General features: G+C 30.9%; 1 protein-coding gene across 5 annotated transcripts in view; it reads right to left on the reverse strand.

Annotated features, from left to right (window-relative positions):
- Window positions 1-21955, reverse strand: part of LOC127714660 (anoctamin-3-like) — a 58500-nt gene that overhangs the window by 29746 nt on the left and 6799 nt on the right. For all 5 annotated transcript variants that reach the window (XM_052220729.1, XM_052220732.1, XM_052220731.1 and 2 more), the window contains exons 2-8: window positions 21072-21308; window positions 15918-16186; window positions 11776-11848; window positions 9409-9509; window positions 7945-8017; window positions 682-1009; window positions 154-210 (exon numbers count right to left, since the gene is read on the reverse strand). In XM_052220729.1, the coding sequence (XP_052076689.1) occupies window positions 154-210; window positions 682-1009; window positions 7945-8017; window positions 9409-9509; window positions 11776-11848; window positions 15918-16186; window positions 21072-21294 (1124 nt within the window). In that variant the 5' untranslated portion in view covers window positions 21295-21308. The remainder of the gene's footprint in view (window positions 1-153; window positions 211-681; window positions 1010-7944; window positions 8018-9408; window positions 9510-11775; window positions 11849-15917; window positions 16187-21071; window positions 21309-21955) is intronic.

Raw genomic sequence — 21955 nt, forward strand, 5'->3', positions numbered from 1 at the left:
TTTCAGAGGAGAAGATTTTTGTAAAAGTTAACGGGCGACGGATGACGGACGCCAAGTGATGAGAAAAGCTCACTTGGCCGTCTGGGCCAGGTGAGCTAATAAAAATGGTACCACAGAAAATATTTAAGAATCCACAGTATTGTGTCTACTTACTCTTGTAAAGCTGTAGCATTCTGTGGGATCTCAAGTGGTGATGTTTCATTGATCTGGCTGTCAGAAAAAAGACAAATATTTTTGAATGTATACAATTCTAAGGCATAATACATTATGAAGACAATAGTTTATAGGTTAACTCCTTTTTTTTTTGGTTAATAGAAGTATAAACAACTGTTTGATTTATCAAAAAATCACTATTCCTTAATATTTTTAATTGGCTGACTTTTATTTACTTGGGCAAGTTAGCAGGTTTTTATTACTTTTACAAAATGAAGTCTAGAAACACCTAGGCAACAGGTGGTATGTGCTCATATTAATCTTGTTTAACCCCACTACAGTTTGCACCTATACCAAGTAAGGCTATATGGTACATGTTCGATCTTTGGTTGGTGTGCTCCTATTTTGAAAAGAGTAAGTTGTTGGTAGTTGGTGTGATCTGTTGCACTGTTCAATATTTTTGGTGATTCATGTTATATCTTTTCAATCATTTTATATTTTGTTGTGATTTAAGGTATTCATGCATACCTGGCTATTAAACCATACAAGAAAATACAAAAGCCGAATATGGTTGGTATCCATAACGATGACGTCAGCATACCAGTCCAAGCAAAGTATAAAGCAATCTTTTCACCAAAATAGTTTCTGATCTTCCACAATGGCTGAAATTTATAGACTTTAGTCCAGGTGTCATCCAAATCTCTCCGGGGATCAATTTTCAATTCTTCTTCTTCATCTTCAGGCCTTCCTTCCTTAAAACACTCCATTGTTTCTTCATTAAATTTACTTTTTGATGATTCTTCATGAAGAGGGAAGGCATCTTTGTATACATTTTTCATTAACAGGTAAGGTAAGCCTAAGATAAAAGAAGAAAAATGTTATTTATTTTAGATTATACCTTATAGATGAGATATTTCATTGTTTACAACAGCACAGTTCATTGTGCAATTTCTTTTCCATGTCATTTTAAAGAAGTCACTGTGAAACTGTACATAATATCACAGCTTACGTTGACATTTTACTGAAATCCTCACTTCAGATGTTTCAAAAATCATGATTTTCAATATCATATAGTTTATCATACAAATCAAACTTACAGTTCAAAATTAGCTCCAACGTGTACATTTTCCTTTTATTATTTCAATGAAGAAAACAGATGAGGTCTTGTAAAAACACATTTCTATATTTTTCCAAAGAAAATAGTTCTGAAAATTGTTACATGAATAAAGATCAAAATTTTCCAAATAAATAGATTGTAATTATGCAAGATGAAATGAGAAGTGTTTTCTTCTTCTTCTTCTGTGTATAAGCCTTCTGTAAGTAGGAGCACCTCCATATGGTGAATATATACCCTTAGTAAGTCAATTTAATTTTCACTTCATTCTCAAAAACAATTCTGAGAGAAGACTACTTGCAAATTCAGTAATTTATGCAAAGTTTTTTTTATTAAGGTTAAATGCAAAGATGATATTGTAACCTCAGTAAAAATAAAATATGAAACTTAATTTTTGCTAGTGATAACCTTCTACAGCATGTATAATAATAACAATATTGTCATTTGTCAATGATTCATAATATTATATATCATATTAAATTCTTAAACTACAGTATCATTGTTTATATAATAAGTTTGAACTCCTGATAAATAATATTTATATGATGCTAATTTTATCAGTTTAAAACAATGATTAAAAGCACTGACAAAGTCACAATTGTAAGAAAAAGCTGAAACAAACAAAGAACATCAGTAAACAAGCTAATAAATTCTATAACTGTCCTTGACTCCTTATGGGATAGAATTCCTTCAAAACCCATTCTAAAACTATCTGGAGAAATTAACCATAAGTTACAGACTCCATAGGTCAATGCAAAAGCTTATATGGTAATTTAACATTAGAAGATTTGTGCACTCAATGTTGTTGGCAAAATTTGGGGATTGTTAAATTTTGGCCGTTGACCTCATTACATGAAGGACATTTAAAGCCATATTCAAATGGAATATTTTTAAAAAAAAAGAAGGGATTTAGGGTTGAAAAATGAATATATCTGCACCAAATGTCTAATTTAAATATATTTTATTGTTCAGAAACTAAACAAATGGATTGAGTCACAAGTTTAACAACTTAGTAATGTCTTCTCCAGAATCAAACGTCTGAAAAGTAAGAAGATGGTAGATTGAAAACATTAACATCTTTTTGTTTAGTTATTTGCCAACATAATGTTTATTTATAGGATTGGCAACCATATTCACTGATCAAGACAGAGAAATAATAATAATAACAAGAAATGATTGTAACAGGATGCTGTTATGAAGTCTCCCAAACGAAGCTCCCATAATTTGTAATTCCCAGAGTCGCCTGACATTGGACAAAGTCCAGTGAAAATTGGTTTGGTCCAGTAAAGTTATATGCATTAATGATGCTTGGGGACTAACCCTGTATATCATTCAAATCATCTTGGCATGACAAACCAGAATATATATGGTTTAGGGGTGGGGATCTCAACCATTTACAAGATACTAGAACATTGGGGGTGGGGGGAACCCCTGGGGACTGACCCTATACTCCATTCAAATGTTCAAGACATGATGTAAAGGAACATATATGGTTAAGGGGGGGGGGGGGGGGGGGATCTCGACCATTTACAAGATACTAGAACATTCGGGGAAGGGGAACCCCTGGGGACTGACCATATACGTCATTCAAATGTTCGAGACATGACGAACAGGAATATATATGATATAGGGATGGGGATCTCGACCATATACAAGATATTACAACTTTCTCAAATGGCAGGGGGTCAGGATGACCCCTGAGGACTAACCCTGTATATCATTCAAACCATCTTTGCATGACAAACCAGAATATATATGGTTTAGGGGTGGGGATCTTGACCACTTACAAGATATTAGAACTTTCTTAAATTGCAGGGGGTGGGGGTGACCCCTGGGGACTAACCCTGTATTTCATTTGATGTGCTTTATCATGACAAACCAGAATATATATGGTTTAGGGGTAGGGATCTCGACCATTTACAAGATATTAGAATTTTCTCAAATGGCAGGGGGTCGGGATGACCCCTGGGGACTAACCCTGTATATCATTCAAACCATCTTCGCATGACAAACCAGAATATATATGATTTAGGGGTGGGGATCTTGACCACTTACAAGATATTAGAACTTTCTTAAATGGCAGGGGGTGGGGGTGACCCCTGGGGACTAACCCTGTATTTCATTTGATGTGCTTTATCATAACAAACCAGAATATATATGGTTTAGGGGTGGGGATCTTGACCATTTACAAGATATTAGACCTTTCTCAAATGGCAGGGGGTCAGGATGACCCCTGGGGACTAACCCTGTATATCATTCAAACCATCTTAGCATGACAAACCAGAATATATATGGTTTAGGGGTGGGGATCTTGACCACTTACAAGATATTAGAACTTTCTTAAATTGCAGGGGGTGGGGGTAACCATTGGGACTAACCCTATATTTCACTTAATGTGCTTTATCATTTAGAACATTTTCAATTAAAAAGATTGTGTCTATCACAAACGGTTTTCAATTTATAATCATTTGAAAATAAAAAAAAATAAAATCCCATAGGGTTCTATAGTAAATCCCTCCCTCCTTTATGCCCCTCAAAGTACCCCTTTATAAACCCCATTGCACAAACAAAACCCTGATTGCACCTCTAGACATGTTAGTCTAACTTATTGTGAAACCCTAAGTTAATCTGACTAGTGGTTTTGGAGAACGGTTGCGGACAAGTTCGGCGGAAGAAGAAGAAGAAGAAGAAGAAGAGGAAGAAGAATAATAAAAATAATAAGAACTGAGCAAAAACAATAAGTCTTCCCAAACTTCGTTTGGGAGACTTAATAAAACACCAATTTATATGAAAAACTTGCTCAAAATTTTTAAGAAAAAATACCCTCAAAATGTATTTGTTCTTTTCTACGGTTACTGTATATTCAGAAATTATTGCATGCATTTATTATTGCGATTTTGTCATTTTCAACTAAAATGAGATTTTAATTTTTTGCGATATTGAGAAAGATCCTCTTTAAATCATATAAAAAAATTTAAAATGTGAGTTTAAATTATTGCGATAATAACTCTGTCGCATTTTTCGCAATAATAAAAACATTGCAATAATTTCTGAATTTACAGTATTAGGTTTTTCTACCCCCTAGATTGCCTGAGCTGTATTTTTTGGAATTTTTGTGTTTAATGATCTTTAACTTCCTATTTTATTATGCCTTCCACCTTTTTTGATTCGAGCGCCACTAATGAGTCTGACGGAACATGCATCTGGCGTACCAAATAATACACCTGTTATCTTTGATGAGTTTTTACCAATCCTAGTTCGTGTTTGAAAAATAGGAAAAAAGCAACTTCTATACAAAAACAGTATATAAAAAAAACGGTCTGCTTCACCGCCAAGAATTGTCTTAACGATACAAACAATTAGATAAATTTTCAAAGCTACACATAATAAAAATGCAAACTCGACAACTACAGATTTACAATGTATCTGATCACCTTCTTTTGATAATTCATATAAGTGAATAAGAAAAGATGGTACTGAAAATGAAAAATCTAAAACAGAGTAAAAGAATAAAAATTATAATACATGTAATATTTGATATGCCACAATTCTGGTGTTTTATATCCTGCAAAATTAATAAATGTCTCGAAAATAGCAATGATTTTGAAAATTGAGAAAAAGTTGTTAACTGAGGCCCTCCAAAATCTTCTTAAACATGTAAAACCTAGATTGTGGAAACAGTTAGCTTTTTGGGGTTAAAAAGTTAGTTTCTGGTCGTTACATGTTAAAATTAGTCTTGCAATCAGGCATAAACATGAATAAATGAAATGATAATAATGAAATATGGTATCTATCCTACAACCTATGAACAACATCTAACAGTTATTATGAAAAAACTGAGAAATTAAGATGTTTTTTTTTCTATCAATATCGTACGAGATATTTATAACATATATGTCCTTACCTAAAGATAGCAAAATCACATAGATTCTTTAAATAATGCAATTAACAGGTCCCAAATTATACACATACATGTATGTATCTCATTCTTCTTTCATGAACTTTAGGGACTTTGTTCACCAATTTTATATTTCACTAAATTAAGTCAAATTAAACATAAAAAGATAAATACTATATACATAATGGAAGCAAAAATTTGTCCTTTATATAATAACAAACAATAGATGTGTAGTTGGGGTATAAAAAAAGATCACTAAATATGTTATTTGCCATCTTCTTAATACTGAACTACTATACTTATGGTAGATAAAATATATATATATAAAAAAGATATTTTAAAAAGACTATACTATGTCATATGCCAGGGTAACAGGTGCTTTTCTTACCCAAGATTCTCAAGTCAGAATCCTCATCATCACTATCTATTAAAACTTGACGTAAACTTTTGTTATGTGCACTGTTTTCTGATGATTAAACAAGAAATCCTGATTACTGCATGTGGATTCGTTTATTTTTGTGAGAACCAATTTCCATGGATGAAGGAAAAATTGTATTTTCGTGGACACTACATTTTAGTTTTAATCAAATATTTTCTGCTTCTTTCAGTTAATCTCCATGTTTAACAGAATGGAAACAGACTTCATGCTAAATGTACTGGTCGAGAAAAAGAGTCAAAGAAATAGAGCTCCCAATTCTTAGTGGAAAGAACACCAGAGAGTCTTTGTTGTATTAACTGAATAAATATTCTAGCTAAGACGAGAGACAGATTGCTCTGAAAGAGAACAAAAGTCAAAGAAGAGCTCCTAATACATTTAGTGGAAGGAAGATCAGAGAGTATTTGTTGTAACGAGAGAATTATTCTAGCTAAGACAACGGACAGATAATCTACATCTGTCCTATTCTTACCAAGGGCAGTCAAATGGATATCAGCCTCAATGTCCTCCTCCTTAAGCTCCTCAGATTTAAAACAAGGCAGTGTGAAGGGCAATATGCTGGAATTTTTGGGGCTTTCCTCATTTTCTGATCAACAGAAAGTGAAAAAGATGAATAAAAATTTAAGAATATTATGCCTTTTGGCTGTGTCATCATTTCAGCAAGTTTGATATTGATGAATTATTTTCTTTAAACCATTCAGTAAGTAAAGAGAAATAACTTAAAAGTCCCTGGTATGTTTGTGGTCAACAATTTTAAATTTATAAATATATCTTAAGGTTCTTAGTACCACAGATTTTAAAATTTGGTACCACACAATTGCTTAACATCTTAACCTTAGTACAAGTAAAGTAGTTTTTTCAGTTTAACTTATTATCATAAAATTAATATGAAACAGGTGTTAGCTGTGAAAGAGTCTGTATGAGCTGCTAATTTACTTTGGTTGTTTAATTACCATTTTTCTGTTCAGTAATCAGATATACAAATTTGCAGGAAATCCTATGCTCCTTTATTTTTTATAAAATATTCAAGAAAAAAATTGAAAATTTTAGAACTAGTCTGTGCATATGAGAAAAACAGAAAAAAAAGTTAAAATATTGTTTTTTACTGGAATGATTTTTTTTCCCTCAGTATTTGACAAATGCAAATGTTTGTAAGTAAGGACTCTGTGCTATTATTGTGAAGAAAATAAAACTTTTCCAGGATTCAGTTAGGGCTATTCCATTAAAATGTATGTGGGAAGGTAGGAAGGGAAGTTTGATTATTGAATGTGGGTGGGTCATGGGTCTTTTTTCAGTATGCATCTATTACCATTATGCAAAATTATCTAAAAAGTTGTTCTTGGTTGTAGGGATATTGTAAATGTCCCTTCCTACCCTCCCACATACATTTTAATGGAATAGCCCTTATTGTTTTACCTGGCTATTCAAATTTTGCAGTGAACTGTTCCATTGAATAAATACAATATATAAATAACACATAGCTGAGAGGGTGATAGAGCAGATTGTTACCCCGAGAAAACATTGTCAACTGAGGCGAAGCCAAGGTTGACAATGTCTTTTCAAGGGATAACAATCTGCTCTATCACCCTCTCAGATATGTGTTATTTAATTTATTATACTGAATGTTCTGTTATTACTGTCGATTAAATTTCAAATATAAAGTAATATACTATGACGTCTTGTACATAACAAACATCCGTATTTAATTTGATCAAGCGTCTCCGAGAAGGGTAAGAGTATTTGCCATAGGATAGAGTCATATTTAATAAAGCGCACACTTGATTAAGCGTCTCCGTGAAGGGTAATAGAGTATTTACCATAGAATAGAGTAAATTAACACCCTGGTATAAGCCAATAAAAATATTGCATTTTACGTGAAGTATAATAATAGCTATTCACAGTTCTCTGGGCTGTTCATTCAATGGGAAATTTTAATTTCTCCTTGAAAAATCATACATTCATTGATTAATTTGGCTGTACAAACAAATAAACCAATAGTGATGAAGTCAAATGTACAAATACTGAATAATGACAAAAATTGTCAGAACTAGAGATAACAACTACAAATGATATGTCAATATTAGACTACTATTCAATTGGACAGTTCACTTTGCAACAATTTAAAGAGCCAGGAAAACACCAACTGATTCTATGGAAAGATTTTGTTTCCTTCACAATAATAATTTGTTTAATTATTAATTGTACATTATTATGATATAAAACTACATTTAATTAGTAATTTTTTTATTTAATACAATATTATTTTGAACAAATAATTGACTGTCAGGTTTGATAAAACATGTACTTATATCATGTATATTAAATAGAGATTATATATATTACCTCTTATCTGTAGAACTTTCCTTTGCTTGTCACTTTTGTCTCTTATGTCCAAATTTATCAAAATATGATGGACCTGTTCATAAAATTAATTGAAATTTATAATATTACTGGTAGGTTAAAACTGTTTTTTTACATGACACAAGCAGCATGATTGGAATTGCTATTTGAGCAAAACTTGCTCACTCTTCAAAAGAATCTAGGTGCACTCGAAGATTTTGATTGGTTGGTTTTACTCAAAATTTAGTACTTTGTGTTATGTTTTATAGACATTGAACCTTTTTTTTGACATCCTCATTTTGAAAATTTTGATTTCTGTTCAACTTCACAACAAATTTTTTGGAACCATTTGTTTGGCTTCACTTGTATTGTTCAGCATGTTCAGTTTTCAAGTGAAGCTGATTGAAAGTATATTTAGATAAAACATACAGTGTGTTGTATTATTTTATCTATTATCTTTATAAATAGATTTAAGGAAGTTCGCTTGTCATGTTTTGGAATTTTTGTCAGATTTTCGGAATCCTCTGGTTTTATCTATTTGAATGTCTTAAAAAATTTTGCCCATTGACCCCCATTTTTCTTTTTAAAAATCTTTTACATGCATAATTATAAGCAATCTGTAAAAGTCTTATAAAATCTTAATTATTTTTTAATAGTTTTTGAGAACTTTAACTTGTCAATGATAAAGCTATGAAAAATCAAGAGAGAATATTTTCCCGCCAAAATTTCAATGGCTAATATCTCGAAAACAAGCACATTGACCTATATTTTATTTTTGCTCTTTTTGTTCCTTTATTAATCCCCTATCAATATATACTAGTGTTATGAAAAGCTTGTTATTTTGAAACTGAGTAGCGAACTTCCTTAAAATTTTCCACAAGTTTATTCACAACTATAGTCTAAGGCAGGGTGATTGCGAGCTTGATATATTGTTTAGACACTTGTTGACTGTTGGTGACTGTGAGTGTGTGAGTTTGTTGACCTTGAGATGTCTACAGTTTTCCTTTGTCATTTTGTTGCTGTCACATGTATGTTTATCCAACATTTCCTTTTATTCACACAAAACAAACATATTACACAACTAATGTTAAACAGAATTGTGACATCTAGATGGCTATTTTTTTGGTGAACTGGTATTGTTGAGCTGCAGCATTATTTGTAAAAAATTACTCCCAAAATCTCTTTCTATTCATTAAAAAAACCTGTTAAATATGCAGAGTTCTCTAAAAGCGGTGGTCTGAAGGTTTTGACCACCAAATTTTGCAAAGGACTGATGTATTTTGGTATTTTGCAATAGAAATAATAGTGAGGACCAGCAGATTTTTTTCAAGGACCACCTGGGAAAAAATATTTCAAGATCTCTGAATATGTTATAAAATCTACGATAAACAATATATACAGAATAGTTCTGACATATCGATCCTTATGACAATTATGATGACACATGTAAACAGTGTGTAGACCTACCAACATAGATCTTACACTAGATCTGAAGAAATTTGTTGGATCTTCATAGCCTTCATATAACTGTATTTTGTCCATAACAAAAGGTGCACTGACAAAATCAACTGAAAATAACAGTAAGAATGTTTTGATCATTAAAAAAATACAACAGTTTACATACAAATTGTTTCTGCAGTAGACAAAAAAGGTTACCATTAATAGTAAGACTTTCTTGTTTATAAATGCACAAATAGCATGGTTTGTAGGACACTTTATGACAATATCTGACATTGTATTCAATTTTAGTTTTTATCACACCTATTACAGATGTATCTTAAAAAATATTGACAGCAGCTATGTATTGATAAATATCAAACAGGATTATCTTAGTAGAAGCTCATGACCCTGCTGTACTGTGGGAGGAGCTTTGGTTTATCATTGAAGACCTTGTAGCAAGTGTCACAATGAAGAGCAGCAATAAAATGGTTGTTCTTTTGAAATACATGATGGTAATTCCAGTATCTTGTTGGATTGTTGACTCATAATTTGTAACGTTATATGTGTACGATAGCTGGGCACTCTGACTTCCTCTAACAATAAAAATTGACCTCCACGAAATAGCACAATAGTGCGGAAAGTGGCGTTAAACACCAATTAATCAATCAATCAATTTATACTGAAAATTGATGATATATAAAAATGTCAAGAGAAATATTATATTTTGCATGAGTTTTGGATAAAAAAAACAACATAAATATGTTATTTGTAAATACTTTGAAAACCTTTATTTCTTTTATAAAGTCATTATAAAAAACACACTGTTAATAACACAAAATAAATGCAAGTGAACTGGACAAAAAACAGGGGTGCAGTATAGAAGTATTCACTGTAAAAAGAACTTTAAATTATGAGCTCACAATCTAGATATTTTGTATCATTTAATGTTGGAAAAGATATGAAATTGTGAAATATATATATAGCATTAGAATTGGGTTGAGAGAAGAAACCATTTGAATGTGCGTTCATTCACAAAAATGTGCATTTCATATCAGATCTATAAAGAATTAACACAGATACAGACATCACGATTCTTAAATTCTAAATATAATAACCTTCTATAACTCGAATAAGAAGTTTTAAAAATAAAGAAACACAGCCTTATATCACAACAACATTTATCAGGTAAGTTAATTTAGTACTTTTTAAATGTTGTTAAAAGTTAACTTCAGGTGTCCAGACTGTACATTAATAGTCATCCTTTGCTTTAGTGTTTCTGATGTACTGATGTAGGTAAATCCAGATTTTTTCATAAAAACACATAAATATTTTGAACTGTATCCATAATTAAAGTATTACAGCAAATTCATACTTTAAAAGTAAATATACTGCCATCCATTAGTTGAACTTAAAATGTTGATTAAAGAACCAAACATTCAAGTTTATTGATTTTCTTTGTAATTACTGCGAATTCATTTTTATTCATTGCTACTAATATTTGAGGATTTAAACCTCTAATTTTAGATACCAATATCCTTTAAGCTCGAATTCAGAATTTGTCAAATGCATGCATTAAAATAAGCATCCATGAAAAGTAAAATTTTCTCAATCCATGAAAATTTGTACACATTATAAGGAAATTAATTTCAAAGTGTCTTAAAAAGATTGTGTAATGATCAGAGAACAATAATGGCTGAATTTCACTTTCAAAGTACAAACAAACCTGAAGTCACACCATACCTGCTGGACATTGTCCTGAATATAAAATGCTTTTATAATACATATATTTCACTGAGCAAGGTTTTTTCACATAATGCTTCATCATGATGTCCTCCTTGGATTTCTGATTTGTGGCAAATTTATCGTAGGACCATTAGACATTACCTTTTTGCAGTGTTATGTTAAAGATAGTTTGGCATTTGGGTGGAAAAAATAGTTTCCTCATACAATAAATGTTGCATGGGTATTGAAAAAAATCAATAAAATTTGAGGGTCATCAACCAATCATTCTAAATTGTGTCCTTTGAAATATGTGCTGATTGACAATTTTTGTAAAAAGAAAATATAGGGCAAACTTTTTCAGTCACTCAAGCATGAAATGTGTAACATAGTGACCCAAGTAACTCAAGCGTGAAATATATAACATAGTGACCCAAGTCACTCCAGCATGAAATGTATAACATAATGACCCAAGTCACTCAAGCATGAAATGTATAACATAGTAACCCAAGTCACTCAAGCATGAAATGTATGACAAAGTGACCCAAATGTTGCTGAACAGCATTGTACTATATATATATAACAGGTCTGAAGCAGAGAAATAGATTTCCCCTTTTTTGTGGATTTTCATTAATGGACATAATGGCAAAACTGATAAGATAAATTCCGACAAACCTTCATTATCAGTTTCGAAATGATTCTCTAAGAATTGACCAAAACATCCTAAATTTGGTTCTTTTTTGTCACACTGAAAAAGAAGAAACAGAAACAATTCTATTTTAATCTAAGCAATGTATCTAAATATATTTAAATGACATTTTGCCACTGAAAACTGATTAATTAATTGATCCATTTTAACACCAATTATATTGTATGATTGTAAATATTTTTCACAGGACCACAGATATTGAAATTCACCAGTCCTGAAAGGCCAAGTTTTGACAAGGACCACCAAAAATCTGAAGTGTTTTATAATACATGTTCATGATGTTATATACATAACTACCCGAAAAGAATACATAGGTAACAAGGACTGACACACTCAAAATAGATTTCAACAACTCTGTTGAACAAGGCAACATTATTTCTATTCAGTTTGAGTGTTCAATGTTTCTAACCTCTAAAATTAGCATTACATTATTCATACTGATTTGGATTAAAAAGTATTTATCAATGAAAGACATTGAAAACATTGAGACATTAAAGAGTGAAATCAAAGAGTGGTTGGCTCGGAGTCACAAAAATGTGTCTGGGTAGAGTCACATGTCTTCCTTCTGACTGTTACCTTTGAACTAGCACACTTAAAATCCCGCTCAGATGGTCTAGTACAATTACATATTACATTAACATGTTTTCTCGTCCTGAATATGCATCTTATTTGATGCTGGACTTTAAACAGCCATCCATCATCAAAATCAATGAAATCTACACGATTTTCTTGTTTTCTCAGAAGTAATGTTATCACATACTACATGTAAACTAACTTATTTTCACTAATATCTTATTTAGCGATTAACCCATTCTAGCCAACTTTGCTGAGATTTTGTTCGCATTTTTTTAATTTTCTTGATGGATTTATATAACAGAAGATCCAAGTTTTACATATTTGTTACCATTTATATCCACGTTCTTGTTCTACTCATGAAAGTCATGAAAATTTGATGGTTTACCGAAAATGCTGATCATTTTTGCTTTAATTTGTAAAGTTTTTATCTATCTATTATGGTTTCAAGATTACAGGCAATACACAATCGTTATTTAAGGGCAATAACTCCTAAGAGAAGTTAACAATGATTTGGGCCAGTTTGACTTATTAGTAGATCTTGTCATGTGATTGTTTCAGCTGTTCAAATTTCTACTATATATTACAGTTTTCATACTAATAGGCCAAAGTCCAACAAAAAACTGTCATTGAAGTGCAATAATTTCTATAAAGAGTCAACACACAATTTCGGCATTATGTATTTAGTAGATCTTGTCTTGTGGATATATTTTTGCTATTTAAAGTTTCTCTCTATCTACTATAGTTTCAAAATAATAGGCAATAACACAAAAACTTGGGAGAAAATTGTCATTAAAGGGCAAATAACTCCTATAAGGAGTCAACTCACACCTTCTGCAATTACCAACTTTTTAGTAGATCTTGTCTTGCTGATCATTTTTGCCATTTTAAATTTTATCTTGCTATTGTAATTTCCTGATAAAAGGCAAAAATCACAAAAAAACTGTAAAATATTCATTAAAAGGCAATTACTGAAATTAGGAGTTGACTTATGATGTTGAGTTTTGTTAACCATGTGTTGACATTTTTGTAGATCTTGTCTTGCTGATTATTTTTGCTATTTAAAGTTTCTATTTTTTATAGTTTTCAAGATAATAGGCAGAAATGCAGGAAAATGGTTACATTAATCCTTTAAGGGCAACTTTTAACTCCTATAAGAAGTCATCTGATAGTTTTTATGTGAAACGGATGGTACGTAGATCTCACCATTCTAAACATTACTGCCCTGTCAGATTTTCTCTATTTATATTAGCTTTTAAGATAATAGACTAAAACACATTTTATTCATCTGTTCTACTTGTAGCTATGTCAGCCATGTTGGTTGGCAAACAGGAATCATCGGACACAATTTTAAGTAAATATCCAAATGATGATTGTGACCAATTTAAGTTAAATTTCTCCCAGTAGTTTCACAGGAAAAGTTTTTGTAAAAGTTAACAGAGAACGATGAAGGACTACAGACTCCAAGTAATGAAAATAGCTAACTTTGCTCTTTGGCTCAGGTGAGTTAAAAATGTATCTTAATCTATTGTCCACACTAGTCAACACATAAAATTGTTAAACACTGTTCAATACATTTTTTTTAAATGTCCCAACAGCCAATAAATCTAAATACTACATCCATATCTATAAACATTGTTAGAATACAATAACCCAGAACTGTTCAATCCCAATCATATAGCCACACACAGTTAAAACGCAATTACCAAAAACTGCCAAATGATGATATGGCCATGCATTGTTAATACACATTAAACAAAAACTGCCTAATAGTACAGCCATGCATTGTTAGAACTAAGTAATACAGCTTGTCATAACTAAAACAGCTTTTATTCCTACTTTAGCAGCCTCTTTTTCTGCATGGCATCAATTTGTTTGTAAGTTTCATCAACCTCCTCTTACCTCCTTTTCATTTCCCTCAGAGCTAAATTTTAACTTCTTTGAACGTTTTCTTATCCCAGCCTAAAAGTGTTATGCTACCACTGTCAGTTTATGTTCATTAATACAGGTATAATATTATTGTCATAGTAATGCTCCTAGGCAGGGACCTAAGATCAGACTTAAGTTTTATTTGTAGATGCTGTCTTGCTGATAACATTTGCCTTTTAAAGTCTTTCTCTATCTATTATAGTTTTTAACATAAAAAATAAAAATGGACATTTAAAGGGGGTCTCTGTGGCCAATTGGTCTAAGTAGACCAATTACTGTATCACAAGCCTGTCCAAACTGAGTTTGTGAGTTTGATTCCTGCACACGACAGGAGCGTTCAACTCCAATCTTAATTGAATAGGACTTTGGTCTAAATGGATAAAAGGTAGATCTCATCATTTTGAACATTTCTGTCCATGTCAGATCTATGACGGTTTACAAGATAATTGACAATACTTGCATTTTACCCATATGTTTTATGTGTAGGCTTGGTGGCCATTTTAGTTGGCAGGCTGGTTTTACCCATATGTTTTATGTGTAGGCTTGGTGGCCATTTTGGTTGGCAGGCTTGATCACCAATTTTTTTTTCACTAGATACCCCAAGGATGATTGTGGCCAATTTTGGACTTATTTGGGTCAATAGTTTCAGAGGAGGAGATTTTTGTAAAAGGTTATTAAAACTACAACAAAGCACCACGATGGACAACAGACACCAAGTAATAGCAATAGCTCAGAGTGGCCTTTTGGATATTTGTAAGTTTTAAGTTGATGTGACCACAACTTTATGGTAAGCTAGCTTAACAAAAATTTGTAGTCAGATACCAACTACCACTATGTTTCTATGTGCATTAAACAATGAAATCAGGGTTAAAACTCTGATATTGGAAAAAATTGTATAATTATAAGAAGATGTGGTATGAGTGCCAATGAGTCAACTCTCCATCCAAGTCACAATGTGTAAAAAGTATAAGTTTACATCATATAATGACCATGCGTTCCAAATTTCAAGTTGATGTGACCACAATTTCATGGTAAACTTCCTTGATCAAAACTTAAATAGTAGGAGGGAGAGAGAGAGAGGAAAGGACTCACACACACAGAAACAGATTAGAAATCAATCAAAGGGGGGACTAAAAATAGTAAGTAACAAAATTATACAAAAACAATGTTTGTTTTTTTGGTGAGAAACTTGGTTCTTATGTCATGTATGTTGTATTCTATTTTCAGTAATTCTATGGTGAGTGTTATACTTACCTAAAAATTAATACATGTATAAACCTGGTCCATGACACTGTATAAAGTATAAATTTTTACACATGAAAAATAATTCTGTAAATGTTGATGATTTTTTTTATGTTGGCATAATTCATAGTGCATTTAATTGACATTATATTAATAAAGGTTATATTTCATTGAATTAATTGGTGTGTAAACTTGACCTTTCACTAACCAAATTAGCATCAATCTCTTGGACTATATCCAGTTTGCTAGTGAGTAGGTCCAATTTTCACATCAATAAACTCCTTCTGAATAACCTTTATTACTATATAATATATATTTATATATATATAAAGTGCCTAAAAAATATACATATATAAAAGCTTACATCTTTAATTGGCATTTCCAGTTTGACCATTTCTGCTTCAGCACACAACCTTTTAAATGGACAGTGAATCTTGACAAATACATTGTTCCTGATTATTTCTTCTTGAAGGAGAAATCCCTCTAATTTCATAGCATTTTTAAATCTTTCTCTCTTAGACTCTTTAATCTCCAGATGTTTTCGCTTTTCTGCATCCTCTTCATCGTGTGAGGATTTGTTATCATAAATCAGAATGTAGTCAATTCGTTTCTGTTCTGGCTTCAATAGAGGTCCTAGGAAATATAAAAGATTGCTTCATAAGCAAAGGTAATCATTTGTTATAATAAATCAGAATGAAGTCAATTTATTTCTGTTCTGGCTTCAAAAGAGGTCCTACAGATAAAAAATTTGTAAGGGTTCCACAGAACCCAGTGTCTCGCCTACTTTTGCTGTTAGTCGCAGGCCCTACAATGACGGAATGTAGGATTGCTATGTCTCGCTTTTGCGACAAAAGTCGCAGGCTCAACAAAAATGTTGCTTCATAAGCAAAGGTTATTAAGTAACTATAAATACAAAGAAATTTTATGGTAGCTTTGCCTTTTTTATAACGTTCTCCATGTTTCCCTATTTTGCCTCTGTCCTTTCAACCTTTCAACCTGGCTGAGTCTTGGACTCAATAAAATAAGATGTCATAATTATCTCTGCATGTATAAACACAAAATAGCAAATAAAACTATTACAATAGAGATTTAATTTTCAGTGCAATAAGGTGAAAATTAATCTGAAGTTGGACTCCATTTCTCTACAGGATACTGTGGATTCATTTATTTTCGTAGGTACCAATTATCATGGATTGATAAACAGTTCTATTTTTGTGGATATTAGATTTTGCAATCCACAAAAAGTAGTAGACCATGAATAATTCAATGAATCCACTTTAAGCTGATTTAAGAATAAACATTAAAGAAGACAGTTATGATATAACCCCTTTTTTGGTTCCTGAAATTTGAAAATCAAGAAGAATTATAAATTTATCAAACAAAGTCCTTCATGCAGTCGTTCTGAACATATGCTGAAGACATTCATCTGTCAGATATCAGTATTTATTTATTTCTTTCAGTCTTACATATTTAGTTCAGCACTTCAAATTTCTTTGCAACTGCATTTGGTGCAAAACTGCTAAATCTGCTAAAATAGCCACATTTTGAGATCTCGTTATAAATATTTAGATATGAGCCAATTAAGGTTTTACCCAAAAAGATATTTTACTACATAATGTCTTATACAAAGATGTTAATGTGGGTAAAATATCTTTTTTGGGTAAAGCCTTGGATTATAATTTATTATATAATTTTCCCAAACTATCTGCAAAATGGCCTTTTTAGATTCATCATGTTGATGATGTCTTAGTGACATTATATAATTACGACTCAGGCTTCGCTGAACCGAAGTGTTTCGATTATATTAACCTTTTCATTCATCTGCAAAGTTTACATAATTTTGAAAGCATTGAAAAATTAAATAATTTTTGCAATTTCAAGGGCCAAATGTCTTATCATAAATCCTTATCAGACAAAAATGTCTTATGCAAATACTTTATTAGTAGAATAAATATAAAAACTCTTATTTTCATTAACTTATAAACTGCTCAAGAAGTACATCATACATGTATCACAACTTATCAACAATTATAAAACAAAATTCAACTTTTTTAATAAACAACAAGAAAATATCATACCTTTTTCACATGTATGTGAAAATGAATTTGTACAACCTTCCATTTTCTTCAAAATTAATACTTAGTAACACATGAGGGTCTGTATGGGGTTTACAGAATAGAGAATAATAAACTAAGACTACAGAAAAATGGGCTAAAAAATAAGAGTGCAGAAAAATGGCATAAAATTTAGAGAAGGTAGAAATGAAGAACCTTCATAAATCATGTAAATCATAAATATGAATAATTATAATATATATCAAACTATATAGTGAACCCAATTTAACCTTTTCCTTTATCATGATCATGATTAAAATCAATCATACAGTTTTATAAATTATAATCTAAATCATTCAAAATCATTTATAATTGGCATTAAAAATCAATAAATACTAATTTGTGTCAACAATGATTTATATCAAATCCTAATGATGTTCAATACACCATTATTACTTGCTTTGTTTGTCTTTGCTGCAAAATTATTGATAATGTATTTGTATAAACCAAGATCATTTCTCATCTTTATATCTTTTTTTTTCAGATAAATATTTCATCCTTTGATCAGTGTTTTCCCAAGGATTTTTTATAGTGATGCGATAAGCATGCGATATCAGACTGAATGGTCTTTCCTGTTGCAACGTTTTTTAAAATTTGTACTGCAATGTTTTATATAACATATTAAAACAAATAAATTGAAAAAGAGGTGTATTTTTATACATCTATTCATTAACTGACATGATTTATTTATTAGTTGTAATTTGCTTTAATCTATATAGTTATCAGTAACTGCGAGTACTCTTATTTCTGTACTTTGTGTCTATTGATTTTATGTCAGTTGTTTTTGTGCCTTAATGTACCAATCTTTCGAGTTCAGAGAATCGCAACTGATTTTTACAGTTTGTTTTTATGTTGTGCTGTAACACCACTGTCCCAGGTTAGGGGAGGGTTGAGCACTCAAAAACATATTTAACCCCACCACTTTCTTTGTGCCTGTCCCAAGTCAGGAGCATGTAGTTCAGTGGTTGTCATTGATTCATGTCTGTCATATTTGTTTTTTGTAAATTGTTTTGTTACATGTATAAATTAGACTGTCAGTTTCCTCAATTGAATTGTTTCACATTTTTCATGTTGGGGCCTTTTATAGCCGACTACTTAATATGGTATGGGTTTTTCTCATTGTTGAAGACTGTCGGTTGTCTACAGTTATAAATTTACATCCACTTCATTTGAACTTTGGTGGATAATTGTCTTATTGGCAATCATACCACATCTCCTTATTTTTATAAGGATATAAAATCATATTTAATTATATTTCACATTGAAATTAAAATGCATAAATAATTAAAATACATTTGTAAATCTTTTGATATGATAACAATAAATAAATCAGTAGATGACAGTTCCTATCTCATATAAAACTCTTGAATTGTCATACAGAAACCTTTTTTCAGCTCTTGTTTCTGTATATTTTCACTGTAACCTTGATCAGTCATTGGTCCATGATCTTTGAGGTATTGACTTAAAACATGCTTTTAAATATCTAGCAATTGTTTAAATGCCATATAGGTATATTTATTTAAAAATTTAACCTGAATTGATTATTTGCAAGCAAACGGGTTGTTTGTTTTGGTAATAAAAGTTCTCTAAATTTCCCACTTATTGATGAAAAAAGTTAAACATTATAGATTCCATTTGTTTTCTATTATCAAGGAAATGTAATTAAAATGTACCTGTATGTTTATCTTATTGTTTAACGAAAAAGTTGATATAATCCGGACACATTAGTGTGGTTATATAGTGAAGTCAATATTGATACATAATTTTTCTCAACATGTTTCATGTCTGTGCATTTTTTCTTTTTGTTTTTTTTTTATATTTTTTGGTTTAATTGCATATATAAGCTTTATTTAAAGGTACATTAATGGGCAAATCAGTATTGTTGTTTAATACCCCTGGCATACATGGTTGTTAAAGATATCATGTTTTTCATATCATATATTCAATCTCCCAAATTATATATTATAATAATTTATAATTCAATAAACATGATAAAAAGACAAAAAGAACTTAGAAGTAAGTGACATATTTTTCCTACATGTTTACCATTTAACACATAGATTGTGAACAAAATATACAAGCCAAGACACAAAAAGATATCTTACACACATTAACATCTTTGTAAAATACATCTTGTAGCAGAATATCTTTTGACTAAAGCCTTGGCTCACATCTTTACATTAATGACCAGATCTTAAAATTAGGCTATATTTGCCATTTTGGCAGTTTTTAACTGTTTTAGCACTAAACTAAGAAGTTTGAAGCCCTTATGCAAATAAGTTAGAAAATATTCAAAATATACTGTAAATTCAGAAATTATTGCATGCATTTATTATTGGGATTTTGTCATTTAATTTTTGCGATATTGAGAAAAATCCTGTTTAATTCATATAAAAAATCTCTTTTAAAATGTGAGTTTAAATTATTGCGATTATAACCTTGTCGCATTTTTCGCATTAATAAAAACATCACAATAATTTCTGAATTTACAGAATAAAAAAACAAAATAGGATTTTTTTGTTCAATCATTAATGAAAGTTAATTGTGAAATAATAATTCACTTTTAGCAGCCAGTGTGGTTCAATTTTGTCAAAATAAAATAAGAAACCATGCTGATGAATTATTCACTTGCAAGAGAATAGTTTGATCTGATTGAATCCGTATTCATGTGACTTTCAATTTAACCCCTTAGCTAAGATATGGGTTATGCATAAACTAGACATGTGTAGCTATTAAAAGGAAAAGAATGTCAACATTGAAAGTGAGACAAGAGTAAACCATTTGGAAATTTTGGTTCACTGATTTGATCCACAAAAGCTCATTATCATACAAAATAATGATTAACAGATTTTTTAAACCTACAATATGAAATCAAACAGACCTAGAAAAATCCAATTACACCTGTTGGCTATCTATTTATATCTATATTTATGTTGATATTGGGTTATATGATCGTCTGCAGTCTTTGAAGGTCACTTTGATGTTTAATTAGATGCGTCTAGACTAAAATACCCACGAAATGCTGATACATATTATCTAGTCCATGCATTGTAAATTGATTATTTTAGACTTTTTATAATTTGGATACATGTTTTAGTAAGTTATAAATCAAATATGAGACTTTGAGTCAAATCGGTGAACATAAATTTGATAGCTTTATAATGCCCCTTTAAGTATATTTTGAATGTTTTCTAATGTATTTGAAATGAATTTAAGTCATTTATCTGACAGAATCTTATGATCATCTGAAGGATGTATTTGGTAGATTTAAATATAATCCTTTTTGATTTTCAAATGCATAGGGCCAAAAAGTATTCTGATCATACCTTCCCTTTTATGCATTATTTTTCTAGTTTGATCAGAGTTCTCATATAGTATTCAAAATGCCACCTTAGTAGACAAACCTAATTCAGTGTAGCGTCTCTCAAATCTTCTTATTGACGGATTGTTCTTCAAATGCCTCTTTCTCAATTTCCGAAATTTGACTGCCGAACTAACGGCGGTTAAAAAACCAGTATTGTCTCCTTCATCATCTGATGCATCCTCATTTATTCCTGGCAACTTGCCATTAGTTAGGGTCAGCTTCTCGCTTGGTTTATCTGCATCAAAAAATGTCTTCGCTTTCATTGCATTTTATGTTCCTGAAAAAAATATCTATTTATTTGATATTTTAGAGAAAATATTATGGCAAATGCAGAATAACTCGATTGAACTTTTCATGGCTACATCTACAATGATCTAATCTGTGTTTAATAGATAATAGCTATAATTTATTTTGTACTTAATTCCCCAAACTGAAACTTGATAAAGAACACAATGAAGAAATTGAATTCATTTGTGGGAATTTTTCATTTATTAAAATTATGATTTTATCTTACATTTAATTTTTGACAAAAAGAAAAAAATCTCTTCACTGATAGAAATGTTTAAATCTTTGTTGTTATATCAGGGGAAATAACTCAAATAATTTAGTTTAAAACAGACTGTCATGACTGTACCAAACATTTACATATTTTGTTATGGTATGTACATGTATGTAGCAAGAAAACAAGTTTGGTAACTTTAAAAGTAGTTTTTTTTTCTTTTTGCAAGCACATTTATCATATAATTATAAGGATACATTTATTGGAACCATTCAAGACACCAGTCAATTATTGCGAACCCAATGAAAGTTTTCCACAGTGCCATCTCTTTCTTGACCAGGTATTTAAACTTTTGCAAGTTCACCTGTCCTATTGAATGAATACAATAGCTATTTTTCTCTGTGTAGTTTATTCACTGGGACCTT

This window comes from Mytilus californianus, unplaced genomic scaffold, assembly GCF_021869535.1.
Source record: "Mytilus californianus isolate M0D057914Y unplaced genomic scaffold, xbMytCali1.0.p SCAF_9, whole genome shotgun sequence".
Taxonomy (NCBI): Eukaryota; Metazoa; Mollusca; class Bivalvia; order Mytilida; family Mytilidae; genus Mytilus; species Mytilus californianus.